The following is a 15,079-nucleotide window of genomic DNA, read 5'->3' as shown; positions in this document are numbered from 1 at the left end:
ACCAATGTGGAACCCGCAGATACAGAGGGCCAACTGTATATTGAAATATCTGTGCAACATCCATCTCCCTCAGGAGACCACTAGCCTAAGAAACAAAAATCAGTTCATTTGCCTTTATATTCTTAGAGCCTAGCAATGGCATTCGTAAGTATTCCATAAATGTTTTGCAAAAATGAAACAAAAGCATGAAAACTCTATTCAACACCCATTATGTACATTATGCATTTAAAAATTGCTGAGACATGATCTCTATCATACTCAGTCTAGCTGCAGAGATAATTCACTTATATAAAAAAAAGAGGTCACTACAAATTTAAGAAATTATAAGTACCAAATGACTGAGAAACAGGAAATGCTACAGAAAGTCAATGACTGCAGAAATCACCTGGGTGGACATGAAATTTTCACACAGAAGGTGAAACTTAAGGGAGTGGAGGATAGTACCTCCTGCAGGGGAAATGGCCTTGGAAGACAGATTAAAGCAGGAGTGGATAAGCCATGTTTAGAAGGCAATGAGTAGATTACTCTAGCTAGGGCAGTTGACTCTTTTCAAAAGGTAAGGAGATATGTGACAGAGATAGATGAGGGTCACTTTATGGAAGGCCAAGAATGCCAAACTAAGGAGTTGAAGCCAGGGAAAGCCACATACAAATGCTTTTCAGGAATAATAATGTAAATAGAAGCAATGCAAAATTAATTGGCGGGGGCAGCGGGGAGACAGGTGGTGGAGCCTGAAGGAGAACCGGAATTTAGTAAACATATGTGAACTTTTTTTTGTTTTTAAAGATTGACCACAATTTTATGAGATCAATGTTCAATTTAAAGATAAAGAAATCAAGACCCAGAGATGTTGTTAGTTCAAAAACAGAGAACGTAGTGGGTAGTGTTTAAAAACCCAAAGTCAATGCTTTCTTCTTGCTACTTGCAAGAACTGCAGGCAAGGTACAAGGTGAATACTATTTCAACAGTATGCATATAAATTGACAGTGCTGGAAATGAAAAAGAACAGACAACAGGAAGGCAGCATTTCCAAAGTGGTGTACGTGTGGAAGAGGGTGAGGAAAAAACTGGGAGAACTCAAAGATGACTGCAAGGTTTTAAACCTGAATGGGAGGATGGGGAGTGGCAGCACCAATGAGGAAAATGAGAAAACATGAGGGATGGGGGAGAAGAGAAGGGTAAGGGTTAATTAAGAGTCTACCTTTAAGAGTGCCGACTTTGCTGTGACAGAAAGACTTCTAAAATTAGGAATGTCCAGAAGGCAGAGGTGCAAAATTATCAATTAGTCAGTGCCAGTGGCTAATTTTCAGGCATTATATTGACACATAGCTAAAACTTACATGCTTACTATATGCCAGAACCATCCCAAGCACTTTACATGTTAACTCACTTGACCTTTATAACTCTAAGGGATAGATGCTACTACTACCCTCACTTTTCAGATGTGGAAACTGAGGTACAGAAAACTTAAGCAGCTTGCTCAAGGTAATACAGCTAGTAAGTGTTAGAGCTGTGCTTTGGATCCAGGCAGTTCTGCCCCAGAGACTATGCTCTAAACCAGTGGTCCCCAACCTTTTTAGCACCAGGGACCGGTTTTATGGAAGACAATTTTTCCACGGATTGGGGGGGGATGGTTTCAGGATGATTCAAGTGCATTACATTTATTGTGTACTTTATTTCTATTATTATTACACTGTAATGTATAATGAAATAATTACACAACTCACCATAATGCTGACAGGAGGCAGAGCTCAGGTGGTAATGCAAGTGATGAGGAGTGGCTGTAAAGACAGGTGAAGCTTTGCTAGCTCGCTCGCCAGCTGCTCACCTCCTGATGTGCAGCCCGGTTCCTAACAGGCCACGAACCGATGGCGGACCGTGGCCTGGGCATTGGGAACCTCTGCTCTAAACCACTATACTCACTATACTCAATTGCACTTTGTTATGTATGATCTTATGCTTATGCTTATTTCACTAAATAGTTTATAAACTCTCTGAATGGCAGGCATGGTATCTTTCACCAATTTGTCTCTGCAGGACTTAGCACAATGATTTATACTAAGTAGGTGCCTGATAGATTTTAAACAATGATGATGGGGTGACAGCAAAGTACTGTGATTTCTGAGGAAAGAAAATGTTGAAAGAAAATAGAGGAATACGGCCATGCTTTTCTTTTTGCCATAAGTGGGGTGAGGTGGACCAGGAAAGTAAGATAAAATAAGAATCAGAATCTCAGAATCAGAATCTCAGTGCTAAAAACAACAGAGCTCACGAAGTTCCTGTATGGCCGCTGTGCGTACATCATAGCAGCTATGAACTATGCGGTAATTATGTACTTACTTATAGGCCTGGTAAAACTACTTGAGAGTATATTCTCATTTCATCTGCAGGGACCTGGGATATATCCTGGTGCTAACTGAATGTTTACTGATGGGATGGATGGATGGATATGAGAGGGACACAGAAAGACTGAGAGAAAGGAAAGCAAAAGTCTGTGTGTGAGAGAGAGGAAAACAATCAATGGATGAATTTGGCCATTAGGTCTTTGGCATCTTTGGAAAGGTTAATTCCAATAAAGTGCTAAGGAAAAATAGCTGGATTACAAGGGACTAAGGAAAAGAAGATGGTAAATAAAAGGAAAAACACAGTACAGGGCAAACTTGAAATTGTTAGCCATAAAAGAAAGGTAAGGAAGGACAGAACTTAAAAGGAAAACGGGAACAGGAAAGAATTTTTAAGAGACGGCTGATATTGGTCCACAAAAGAGAAGACAAGTAAAGGGAATAATTAAAAAGACTAAAAGAAGAGAGACAGCACATCTGAAATAAGGTTCTGGAGGAATAACATATAAGCAAGAGCAGAGGTAAAGAAAGGCATTCTGCAGGACTCTACTAGCCAAACTGCTTTTCCCTTTTCGAGACCTATACCAGCCATCAAGTCTTCAGGAACTACCACTTCACATATCTCTAGTTCTCTGTCCATAACCAATCTTATGTAAGAAAAACTTAGAAAGGCCTGGCCAGAATTCTAATGTCATATATTAAATGTGAGTGAATAAAATTTTTTAAAATGTATTTGGAATAAAGGAGCCATGAGATGCCTGAAATGTCAATTTACCCAATAATCCACTTTTTAAAAGTCCCATCCATATTTCAAAACCCAGATAAAATCTCACCTCCTCCAAGATACCTTCCTCACCCCAACTCCATTGGAATAAAGTTCTTTTTCCCTAAACTTACACGGTACCTGTTTCTCTATCATAGCTCTTACCAGTTCATCCACTATTATAGTTACTTGAATGTCTTTCTCTAGTATCTTTGAGTTTCCCATAGGCAAAGCCCCTATAATTGTGCTCTGCACACAGTAAGTGTTCAAAAACTGCCAGTAAGGGCTTCCCTGGTGGCGCAGTGGTTGAGGGTCTGCTGGCCAATGCGGGGGACACGGGTTCGAGCCCTGGTCTGGGAGGATCCCACATGCCGCGGAGCGGCTGGGCCCGTGAGCCACAGCTACTGAGCCTGCGCGTCTGGAGCCTGTGCTCCGCAACAAGAGTGGCCGCGATAGTGAGAGGCCCGCGCGCCGCGACGAAGAGTGGCCCCCGCTTGCTGCAACTAGAGAGACAGCCCTCGCGCAGAGGCAAAGACCCAACGCAGCCATAAATAAATAAATAAATAAAAATTAAAAAAAAAAAAACTGCCAGTGAAATAAAACACAACTTTTTAAAAAATATATTTAAAACTTGTACAAGTTTCTATGGGTGAAGTCTAAACATAGTAACTAGCCTATTACTACCTAAGAGAAAACTGCTAAGAGAAGCCTTAGAAATAATCTGTGGCTTGAAGGAGAAGAAAAAAACATGAATCTAAGTGAATTTGCACCCACAGGGAACTTCTGGCAACGTGTGGAAACATTTTTGGTTGTCACAAATTGGGGAGAATGATACTGGCATCTAGTGGGTAGAGGCCAGGGATGATGTTAAACATCCTGCAATGCACAGGATTGCACCCTGCAACAAGGAATTATCTAGCACAAACCCTGAACAACACTGTTACCTAGTCTACCTGAGATTCCCAAAGTTTTCTTAACGTAGTCACCTACTCTTTCCACTGACTTAAAAACTGGGTCTCAGGGAAGGTGAAAACAACCTGCCTAAGCAGCTCCACTTACATGTTAACAAGAAAGGAGTTGGTTACAAGTTCTCACTTACCATGTGACATGTTTGCCAAAATGCCATCCCTGTATTTTTCTGTAACTGTTGATTAGCCCTTCTTAGTTATATATAACCTCCTAGATCACTGTTAAGTCTATCCACAACAATTCAGCAACTAAATTAAAATATACCTTGATTACAAAACTTAAATGGCAATATGTGATGACCATCTGCCAAAATACCCACCGACAGATGAACAATCCACTATCCAAAAGACATCTGCTTAATAGTCTATTCTCTGAAAAAGATCAATCAGTTAAACAAACCCACCTAAACTTTCAGGTACTCATGCATGCCACCAATAACAAAAATCTGAAAGGCTAGCCACGTTTAGAGATGTAGTTGGAGGCTGCAAATGGTATTTCTCCACCATAAAACAAACTATCCCTTTTCAAGTCTGAACTCCCCTCCACCCCAAAACTGCCTCATGACAAACTTGCTACACTAGTGCGTCCATATCTTATTATAACATATCTTAAAAAACAAAACAAAAACTCAGCAAATGCTTCATCCACCATGAAGGTAAAACACAGCAGCTGTTAGAAAGCAACGAAACACAGGCTAGGACAGGAAGTATACATTTTGAATCCAACCGAAACCACAAGGGAGGCAGAAATTAACTGCTAAAATAATTTAGCCTGTTACTATCCAAGCAGGTAAAATGCTATTAACATTATTATAACAAAAAATAGACTTATAAAGCCTCAAGAGAGGGTCATTTTTTTTTTTCAAACAATTTTCCCATGTTTGGTAAATCGGCCACGTTTGGCTGATTTTCTGGGACCAAAGCTATTTTAAATCCTGGGCATGGGAGTGGGAGGGGGCTGGATGGGTCAGGGGGAGACTTCTCAACCATGTGAATTAATATCAGTGTGTACTATAGGACTTCTTGAAGCTTCTAGCAACAGTGAATATCCAGTCCAGCATTACCAGATTCTTCCAGAACCTGGAGCCCACCCTATTTAGTATATTTATTTCTCCCAAATGATCCCATGACCTTGTTCCCCTCCCCAGGCTAGAATAAGACTCTGCTTGTTAATTTATCCAGTCTCATCCCCTCCCTTTACCTCCCCGTCTCAAGATTTACAGTGACAAATTTTATCTTACAATATACTGGATATTTTAATTAGTATTTAAATGACAGCCATTTTTCTGCTGTCTCAGAAAAACAACCTTGTGGATGTTATATTACTTCTACTTCTGGTAACAAAGTTTCTGACAAAGAAATGTGCAACTGCAATGCAGCTCTCCACCCATAGAGGTATCATGCAAAAAATTTCTAACAAAACAGACAATTTGTAGGCCTTTCCTGTCAAGTGGTCTAACACCAGGGATCAACTTCAAGTGGATCCCACAGAAAAACCTTCAGCATAAAAAGAAATTAAAGATAAAAAGAGGAGAACAGTGGAGAAAAGAGGGAGGGGAGTATGAACAGTTGCCTCCCACAGTCACAGCAGATGTCATTCAGTGGCACCGGTGCCACCTTGTACCATCAGATTTGACCTGTTTGACTGGTATTCCCTATGGCTATGATTGTCCCACTATCTCATCTTCCAAAACAACTTCAATGATACCTTTCCTGTATGGTACTTCAATACATCCCCCACCCGTTTTTCCAACTTTGACATGTTAATTTCCATATTTCTACTCTTTCAAATGCTATTCTTTTAAAGCATGAAATTATACCTCACCTACTATCTTCTCTATGGCCTATTCTCACCCTTCTTCCACCCTTCTCAAATGAACTATATTCAATACACCCTTTTCTTTTACTCAACAAAGATGTCAAAGTCTTTACAAATCTTTCCATTTTGTCATAAATCAAAAGAGAAAACACTGAATTTTTCTTCAATTCGAGTATTAAATTTCCAATGTTATTCAGTCTAGAAGCCCCATATTTAAGACCATTTCTTATTTTTATAAAATATAAGAAAGTATTCTCAACTTAATCATTTGGATAGGAGTCCTATTGGGTCTCCTATTTCAAAAAATGACACTCCCCTTCTAACAAAAAAAATTTCATCATCCTTTCTTGCCCAGAACATCACCCATCCAGAGGATAGGTTTTCTCTCCTTTCACCTATGCTCTACTTCTACAACTCAAGACTAATTCAGTCCCCTTGCTGTGAATTCCCTCTTTCTTTATCTTACTGATGCTTCTTACTGCATATCCTCATTTCTCACTCTTTTGAAACTGCCATCTTACCACCCCACCATTTCAACACCAGACACCCCAGCTCATTTACTCTAAGAAATTAATTCAGCTGAGACAAAACTAATTTTCATCTACATGAGGGAAGATCTGTAGCTGTGCAGTCTAAAAATTGCCCAGTCATGGTCGTACACCACTGACAAAGGTAGACAACAAAACTCTTCCTAAAGTGAAAGTCACAAAGAATAACTGCCATACCCCCAACCATGCTCACTCAGCAATACCCAGCATTCTCCCTGGGTTGTCTATAAAAACCAATGGTTCCATATGCATCAAAGAAAAGAAAGCAAACATAATGCTTCCCTGAACATAGTCTCTAGTCTCTCACAGTAGACTTTATTTTTTAATTTTTAATACAATTTTTAAAGGTTACTTTCCATTTACAGTAATTACAAAATATTGGCTATATTCCCCATGTTGTACAATACATCCTTGAGCCTGTCTTACACCCAATAGTTGGTACCTCCCACTCTTCCACACCTATACTGCACCCCACTCCATCCCCACTGGTAACCACTAGTTACTCACAGCACTTTACTTTAAATGGAATGATTATCTAAAGAAGAGAAAGAGGGAAATTCTGGCTGGTGCAAGCCTTACTTTATTACCTCTTCCCATCTCTGCCTCCGACTACTACTAGTCCTAAGACTTGCTTTATTTACTTAGGATAGATGAACAAGATTGAGAAAAGACTGGCTCTCAGGAATTTTTAAGTGATTCCAGGTCCTACGCCTGTTCAATTTTTGCCTATTCAACTTTAGCTGGAAAATTTAGGCTAAACATTGTGTTCATTCTTATTCTTTTCTCCCTCCTTCAATGAACTAAATTCATCTCAAGGTGTCTACTACTGATTCCGCAACCTAAGGATAAGTCTTCCTTACCATGCGGACTTTAAAAACATAAGATACATTAACACAGAAGCCTCTCAAAGCCAACTGATCTTCCCATTAAAAATACCACCGCTCTCCCAATCTGCTTTTCATCATACCTTTCCAGTCCCACTGCCACCACCTTATTTCTAACCCTTAACTGCCCACCACACAGAATCATCTTCCTAATACATAGCCATGAACAAGTGATTTCCCTTCTAAACAAATCATCTCAGATTCTCCACTGTCCACCCATTTTAACCATAAACTACAGACCATTATATTCAAGATACTCTCAAATATGGGCACCTAATCAAATAGGCTTTCCCTGACCACCCTTGTTTATAAAAAACAGCACATCCCTGTCTTGCTTTATTTTTCTTCCTAGTACTTGTCACCACCTGGTAAATATATTTATCTGTTCATATGTTTATTTGTTGCATCCTTCTATTAGAAAGAAAATACTTTCCCATGTTCACTCTTTGGTTCACCACTGAATCCTCAGTGCCTAGAATACAGTAAGCTCTCAAGCCATACCTGTGGAAAGAATGGATGAATTCAGACATGTCACACACAGTATAGCTGATCTGGAGTTAGAAGACCTACATCTGAGTTAGAGCTTCCACATACCAACTATACGATCCTCAACAATTTTAACTTCTTTGGGCTATACTTTCTTCATCTGTAAAAAGAAGGGGTCAAACTTAATAAGCTATGAAACTCTTAAGTTTTTCCAGCTGCATCACCTTACATTCTTGTTTAACTGGACTGAATACCTCCCCCAGCACCCAACCCTCCTTTCCATATATCTCTGCTCAGTTTCCTTCCATTTGGATTCCTCCTTCTCAATCCACACTTCTCAGAATACTGTTTATCCTTAAGGTCCATTTTAAGTGCCATTTTCTCCCTGAAGCCTAACAAACTGTAAACTCTGCAAGAGGAGGGTGGAGTTCTCACTTCTCTACTCTCAGAAGTTATTACAATGCCTCCCATATAGGTGATCAACAAAATGACTGATGAATCATGTGTATGAATGAGAAAATAAACAAAGGAAACTTTTCCTGATTCACCTCAATTGCTCAGGTAATCTCCTGCCTTTGGACTCTTATAAAACTGGCATCTTTCATGATCCTTACCATATTTTACTTTCCTAATATATATTAATCTGCAAATTCCTTAAAATTAAGGACTGTCCTCATAGTTTCTATATCTCCCCTCTACAGCATCTATCATACATCTTTGCCACAGTTGTATTTATTAAGCTTATCTGATATGTTAAACAAAAAAGGGATAATAAAGGAGAAAAAGGACTTCGATATACAGGTATCATTCCAACTACCCACCGTATAGTTACTGAGCATACATGATGTGTGTTATTAAACTCAGGCATTCCACCATACTTGAAAGATCTCATCATTCCCTCCTCTACACACACTGCTTAATAAAACGATTACTACTTTCAAAAGCAGAATAGCTACCCTCATGTATCACCTAACTACAAACCTTCTCTTGAAACATACATGCAGGGATCCACTCACACATCAATACTTTCACTTCACTAAACAGCTAAAGTGACTTTTCTGCTCATTTCAGACTTCTACCCCGTCCAACTCCCTCCTCCACAAGGTATGAAACCACTTTTAAAATCATTTTCCCATAAGCCTGCCCTTCTTAGTTCTGCTACTGAAAGACAAAAAGGACCCGTCTCTGGATCTTCCTTCCCCTTTTCTAAGCAGTGGCAACTCCCTAATTAATGCCAGGCTCTGACAATCTTATTTTTCTCTGTCATCAAGATTTTGACCCTCGTTTACCTCTACCTCCAAGCTCTTATTCTGCATCCATGGAACCTTCCTAGCTGCACAATAGCTGGTGCAATATGCTCTCGCCACCATGTACTTGGTTCCAATGTGTCTGCATCTTCTTCCTCCTACAATGTGTGTCAATCGCCCCCTTAACCCTCCCCAGATACACATCACATACTCTCACACTCTGCACCCATATGTCACTCTACCTCGACATACAAGTTCCTTACACCACTCTTAATGAATCCACACGACTCTTAGAATGGTATCTTCCGACTGCACTGATTCTAACCCAGTTTCTTCGGGGGAACCCAACCGCATCCGTAGTGCCTCCTTCTTTCCTCACTTCGTCACCCATTCCCTTCTTTATGCCCTCCACCTGCACTCCGCCAACTAACTACAGATGCCATTATTCCTCAGTACTTCCAACCCCAGAATGAAGAACAAACTCCAGCTTCCTGCGGTCTCCCCCTCCTCTAGTCCTCCCTCCCCGGCCCCGCACACACCCCAGGTGTGCAGACTTCCACCTTGTCTTCTCCCCATTCATCGCTCCAGTCAATCCCACACACCACGTTTCCCTGCCACGGGGATCAGACACCTCCACACCCACCTCCACTCCGGGTCGCCGCCTGCCGCCTCCCCCCACCCCTCACTAGAGAGCCCGCGACCCGGGGCGCGCGCGCACACACATTCTCACGCTTCCCTAACCTCCTTCTTCGCACTAAGACTAGCCGGCTCCGCTGGAACACTCAGTCCTGCTCGCGGGGGATAGGCACCCAAGTGTGTGCCAGGCACCCAAGTGTGTGCCTGCTCCGCCCCCTCCCGCTGATCCTCGCAGCCCCCGCCTCCCTGCCGGGGAAGGAGAGGACACAGCAACTCCCCCGCCACCCCGGACATACCACCTCTGTGTCTGCTACTCCATGCCCCAACCTTCGGCCCGCTCCCCGCTACGTACCGGGCCAGCCTCGGCACTCACCGGAGATACTGCGCGCTCTGCAGGCTCATCCTCCGCCGCCGCGTCTTCCCGCGAAGCCTCTGTGGGTCTCTCAGGCTCCTCGGAGCGGCCCCACGGCACCGCGGGTACTGGCGGCCGCCGCCATCTTCCTCTCCTCCGGCTCCTCCTCGCTCGGCGGGGGGTGGGGGTGAGTGAGGCGAGGGGGAGGAAGCGGGGATAGCTGCTCTCGCTGCTCCTCCGGCCCGTGGGGCGCAGGGACACTCCGACCCGGGAGGGGGGAGGGGGAGGGAGAAGGGATAGGGGCGGGGGAAAGAGGAGGGAGAGGCAGAGGAAGGAAGTGGGGTCTCTCTCGCGAGATTTCAGCGGCGCCGGTCCCTCCGGGTGATTTCCGCCTCTCTGTAGCGCTCCCTCTTGGGATCAGTTAGTGGTGCGGCGCCTGTGCGGTTGCTGAGCGGCCCACTGTAGGCGATTGGCGGCTTCCGGCCAATCCACCCCGCTCCTCCCGCGCAAGGGGGCAACCCCAGCCTCACCGGGAACATCGAGCTCAAATCAACCGGGAGTTACACTCAAAGTCTTCCCCCGTCTTTGCACTCCACCCGATTTCTCTCTTCCTTTTTCCACTCCTCCACTCTTCCCTACCGGAAACGACGCCCCTTCCTCCTACAGTTCCGGCCGCCAGTCCCTCGTCTCCGGCCTGCCCTCGCGCCCCAGAGTGAAGCTAAGGACCCCCTCCTCTTTTCTGGGGCCCCACCCCCTGCACGCAGGGAGGCTGTTGGAAGGGATAGGGTGGAGCCCAGGGATGAAGAGAAAAGAAACCAATCGGATTGGATAAGCAGCTGCCAAGGCAACTGGAGGCTGTAGTTGTATTGTCATAGTAACCAATGTGTGCAGACAGAATGACCCTCCCTTGGCGAGTGGATTCCCCGGAAAGAGCCCAGGCTTCCCCTTGGCTTCCCTTCCATCTAAAGGCCTCCCCCAGGTTGGGAATCCGGGTAGTTCTCCTGGGCGGAGAAGTTCATTTTCTCCTCCCTTTCCCTTTCCCGCAGCAATGGGGGAGACCCCGAGGCATTCACCATGGGCTTTTCCACCCGCCTGCGGGCGGGAACCACCTCCATAGTTTTCCTCTCCGTGCCGGGCTTGGGGAGGGCTGGGCCTACGCAGAAGATGCTGGGCCTGAAGGCTGGTGGGCGGCGGGCTGGAGCAGGCTAGGCGAGGCGGCGGCGCTAGGCTGCGAGGCGGGCGAGGGGTTTCCCCACAACTGCCCCCGGCTCTGGGAGGCGGGGTCCCGCCAGGACGGGGTCCCTGAGGGAGGAGAACGGCACACGACTGCCGAGATCCCTTTTCTGCCGACGGGGACATACGACTTTCCCCGGCGGGTCGACCCCTTACTGAAATCCCCCAAACCCCACCCCACACACACTCTCGGCGACCTAGCCTCTTGCGAGACCCCCCACGCGGCCTCCACGAGCCACCTTCTGCCGCGAGGAGGCCAGAGTGAGAGTGGGAACTCCTCTTGGAAGGCTAACAAGTGATTTTTCAGCACTTAGGGCAGGGGACGTGGCGAGATGCTCACGACCGCCATCCCTCTGAGAGGCACCCCCCAGTGGGAGTCCCCCTTTCTTATCAAAAACAGACCTCCGAGTTCCTTTCTCCTTTGCAAACTTCCTCCTTCTCTCAGGCGTTTGTAGTATTTTAGAACTTGTCACTATGTATCTTTTGGGTTGGAGAGGAAAACATTGTGTAAAATAGTATCAAGAAAAACCTAGATACTTGAGCGAAGTTCCTATGAAAGGCTTTTAGGAAAAGGGTATTCATTCTTAGAACAAATCTTTTTGAATGTTTATTATGTGTATTTTGTCTCATGTTTGAGGCTAAAAAAGCAGAATAACGTAAATGGGCTCAATAATAATGAGTGTGTGAGAAGTAGCTGGAGAAGTCGTCATGTTAGTGGTTTGAAAGAATTATTTGACATTTTACAAATTATATTTTCCATTCGTATTGTGGAGGCGTTTAAACAGCTGTCCCAAAGTACTTTAGGATGAATAACGGTATAAACCCCTCCAGGAATGCAGCCCTCACTGGACAGTTAAAATCAGAATTTTAATGGGCTATTTTGGTTTGGCTCGGTCGGGGTACCTGATTCCTTTTGTCTTTCATGCTAGGTGAAAAGGCGCTATCAAGATCCTTCTCTGAGACCGCACCTGTTAAAAGACTGGGCCAAAAAAAAAAAAAAAAGACTGGGCCAATGTCTATGTGTAGGTTTGGAGGAAATGAAAGTACAAGCTACTTTGAAATAAATCCCAAGGACAGATTATCATTAACGACATAGAAACTGAACTATGCCCCTCGTGCTGCATGCGCCTACTGTGATGCGGTGTGACACACGGTGATTGCAGCTGTACATTGCCCTGTGTCGTCCCTCCACCCACCGAGGGGGCCGCCCACTCAGGGGAAAGAGAGCCACCTAGTGAAAGATTGTTCTCATCTCTGGTTTAGGATCCGGCTTTTCTTCAACCCTGAGAGCCCAAGGATGGAGATTACTACTACATATTACCTAAAATACCTTAGATTTTCTTCCTGAAATTTACTGGTTAGATTTTTTTAGAAGCTCTTAAACAGAATAAAAATTTTATGTTGTGTAAAATAACCACCCCCTTAGTAATCATCCTAAGGATACTTTTTATGTCTGTGCCTCATATCTCCAGTCAACAGTATATGAGCATATATCATGACCCGCCTGACGATCTAGAAAAATATTAGTATCTTCTCATTTTGGAAATAAGGAAACTTGGGTTGGAAAAAATGAATCCTTGTGTTGTTTGTTTGATAAACATTACTGAGCATTTATTATATTTCAGACACTGTCCAGGTTGCTATGGATACCACCATGGAAGAGACATGGTCCCTGTCTTGGAGGAACCCACCTTCTGGTAGAGATACCAGAGAATAGAGACATGATTTGGATGCAATATTATGGGTGCAACAATTAAGGTAAGAACCAAGTGCTTTAAGTGCACAGATGAAGGTCAGACATATAAGCAATCTTTATATTTTATAGCAGTTTTCCTAATAATGTTTCAAGATTCTTCAATAGCTTTAGTGTCCCTACAAACTAGATAGAATAGTAACATTTACATTTTACAGATTGTAAAACATTGATGCCCATCTTGAAAATAACTTTAAAAAATCAATAGGATTCAGAAAAATTATGACCCAAATTTACATATTGCTTAATGTACATTTTCTAATCTCATCTCTTTCTACTAGTCCCCATCAACAGATTTGAAGAATACAAGCATCTTTCTGCAGTATTATTCACCTTTTCCCCCCCTGCAGATAAAGATTACATCTAAACCAAAAGAAATTATAGATGAGAAGCTGTTTCACTTTGTTTAATCCTACCTAATCTTAAATTTTTCAGTTTATACCTAAGTGATTTTATTGAAAGACCATAAGCTAGGAGACCTGAGTGTGCATCCCAACTCTGCCATCTCAGTCTCTGAAGTTCAGTTTCTTCCTTGACCAAAATGGAAACATTACCTATTACAGGCTTCCTGTGAACTTTAATGATAATATAGGTGACTGACTATATGAGTGCCTGACATACAACACTGGTACTTGATGAATGTCAATTTATTTTTTGCCATCTTGCTCTTATATCAAGCTAAAACTAATAATTAAGAACTACTGCAGCATAAAATTATTTTTTTAAATAATGTTTATCTAGTCTTTGTCTGTAATACTCATAAATCTGACCACACACCCAAATTTATTCTTATTCAGTGCTGAAAGATAGATTTCTTTATCCATGACACTGATTACAGAAAAGAACACAATATCAGGACATTGTGAGTCAGATTCCAGAAGGTTGAAACTTTTTAAAAACCTTTTATCACTAAAAGCAGCCTAATATAACCACATTTCTTCCCAAGTAAACGGAGTGGCCAGTTTTCAACCTGACACCAAGTACTTGCCGAGAAGCTACTCTTAATTAACATTGCTATCAAATTTACCCAGAGCTTTGGTAGCCTGATAATTAATACATAGTAAACCTGCTCACTTTTTATAATAATACATATCTCACCTGTTCCATGAAACCTTAACAAGCACTAATTTATTTTAATATTTAACCTACATATTCTGATTGTTTCCCAATCATGTGTACAATAGGTACTTAATGTGTTTCTATTTTGATGAGAATGCTTTGTCAATTGCAGTACTGAAGGACACAATGTATATGAAGCTGGCCCATGTTCTCTTCATTACTGCACCTCAGGTGTGGAGCTAAGTGATTCAATCAAGTAAGTAATTCATTCTCTTCAAATAGTGAGACAGATACAAATTGACATTAAACTCAGGTCTCCTGTTGCTCAAGATTTCTCAGACTAAGGGTCAGCAGCCTTTCTCAAACAGTTCACCAAGTGTGAATTTATTCATTCTTTTTTTAAATAAATTTATTTATTTATTTATTTATTTTTGGTTGTGTTGGGTCTTCGTTTCTGTGCGAGGGCTTTCTCTAGTTGCAGCGAGCGGGGGCCACTCTTCATCGCGGTGCGCGGGCCTCTCACTATCGCGGCCTCTCTTATTGCGGAGCACAGGCTCCAGACGCGCAGGCTCAGTAGTTGTGGCTCACGGGCCCAGTTGCTCCGCGGCATGTGGGATCTTCCCAGACCAGGGCTCGAACCCGTGTCCCCTGCATTGGCAGGCGGACTCTCAACCACTGCACCACCAGGGAAGCCCCATTCATTTTTAAGGAGTCACTGAGCCTCCAGAACAGTCAGGAAGCATTGCAGTCCAAGATTTAAGAGAAGAAACTTCTGGTTTGAGAGACAGTAAGGTGACAGAGAATAGTAGTCAGAGCTAGGTAGCTCTCCTTCTCCACTCTCCTAATATTTACTAATGGAAATCTTATTAATCTTCAAGAATTTCTCTCAACTCCCAGTAAGAAAATACCTCTGGGAAAGAACCACACCTTAAAATCCTATCTACTAATTTAATGGATGCAGGTCATCTGGAGAAGACAAGAAGAAATGC

At 43.1% G+C, this 15,079-nt stretch overlaps 2 protein-coding genes across 8 annotated transcripts in view; one reads left to right on the top strand and one right to left on the bottom strand.

Annotated features, from left to right (window-relative positions):
• The window catches only part of SMG7 (SMG7 nonsense mediated mRNA decay factor), a 72,373-nt gene extending 61,916 nt beyond the window's left edge, over window positions 1-10,457 (bottom strand). For 4 of the 6 annotated variants that reach the window (XM_068541377.1, XM_068541380.1, XM_068541379.1 and 1 more), the window contains exon 1: window positions 10,067-10,146. Coding sequence is in view for 1 of the 6 variants with exons in the window: in XM_068541378.1 (XP_068397479.1) it covers window positions 10,067-10,095 (29 nt within the window). In the remaining 5 variants the exon portion in view is untranslated. Of the gene's footprint in view, window positions 1-10,066 lie in introns of all 6 variants that reach the window. The other 2 variants (XM_068541381.1, XM_068541378.1) reach the window with 2 other exon arrangements.
• Window positions 9,885-15,079, top strand: part of NMNAT2 (nicotinamide nucleotide adenylyltransferase 2) — a 205,031-nt gene continuing 199,836 nt past the window's right edge. For both annotated transcript variants that reach the window (XM_068541385.1, XM_068541384.1), the window contains exons 1-3: window positions 9,885-10,232; window positions 12,904-13,036; window positions 14,263-14,346. The gene's annotated coding sequence lies outside the window, so the exon portion shown is untranslated. The remainder of the gene's footprint in view (window positions 10,233-12,903; window positions 13,037-14,262; window positions 14,347-15,079) is intronic.

The sequence above is a fragment of the Eschrichtius robustus genome, chromosome 3 (assembly GCF_028021215.1).
Source record: "Eschrichtius robustus isolate mEscRob2 chromosome 3, mEscRob2.pri, whole genome shotgun sequence".
NCBI classification, from domain to species: Eukaryota; Metazoa; Chordata; class Mammalia; order Artiodactyla; family Eschrichtiidae; genus Eschrichtius; species Eschrichtius robustus.
The sequence above is the reverse complement of the archived record's forward strand: the minus strand, read 5'-3'. Positions and strand labels throughout refer to the sequence as shown.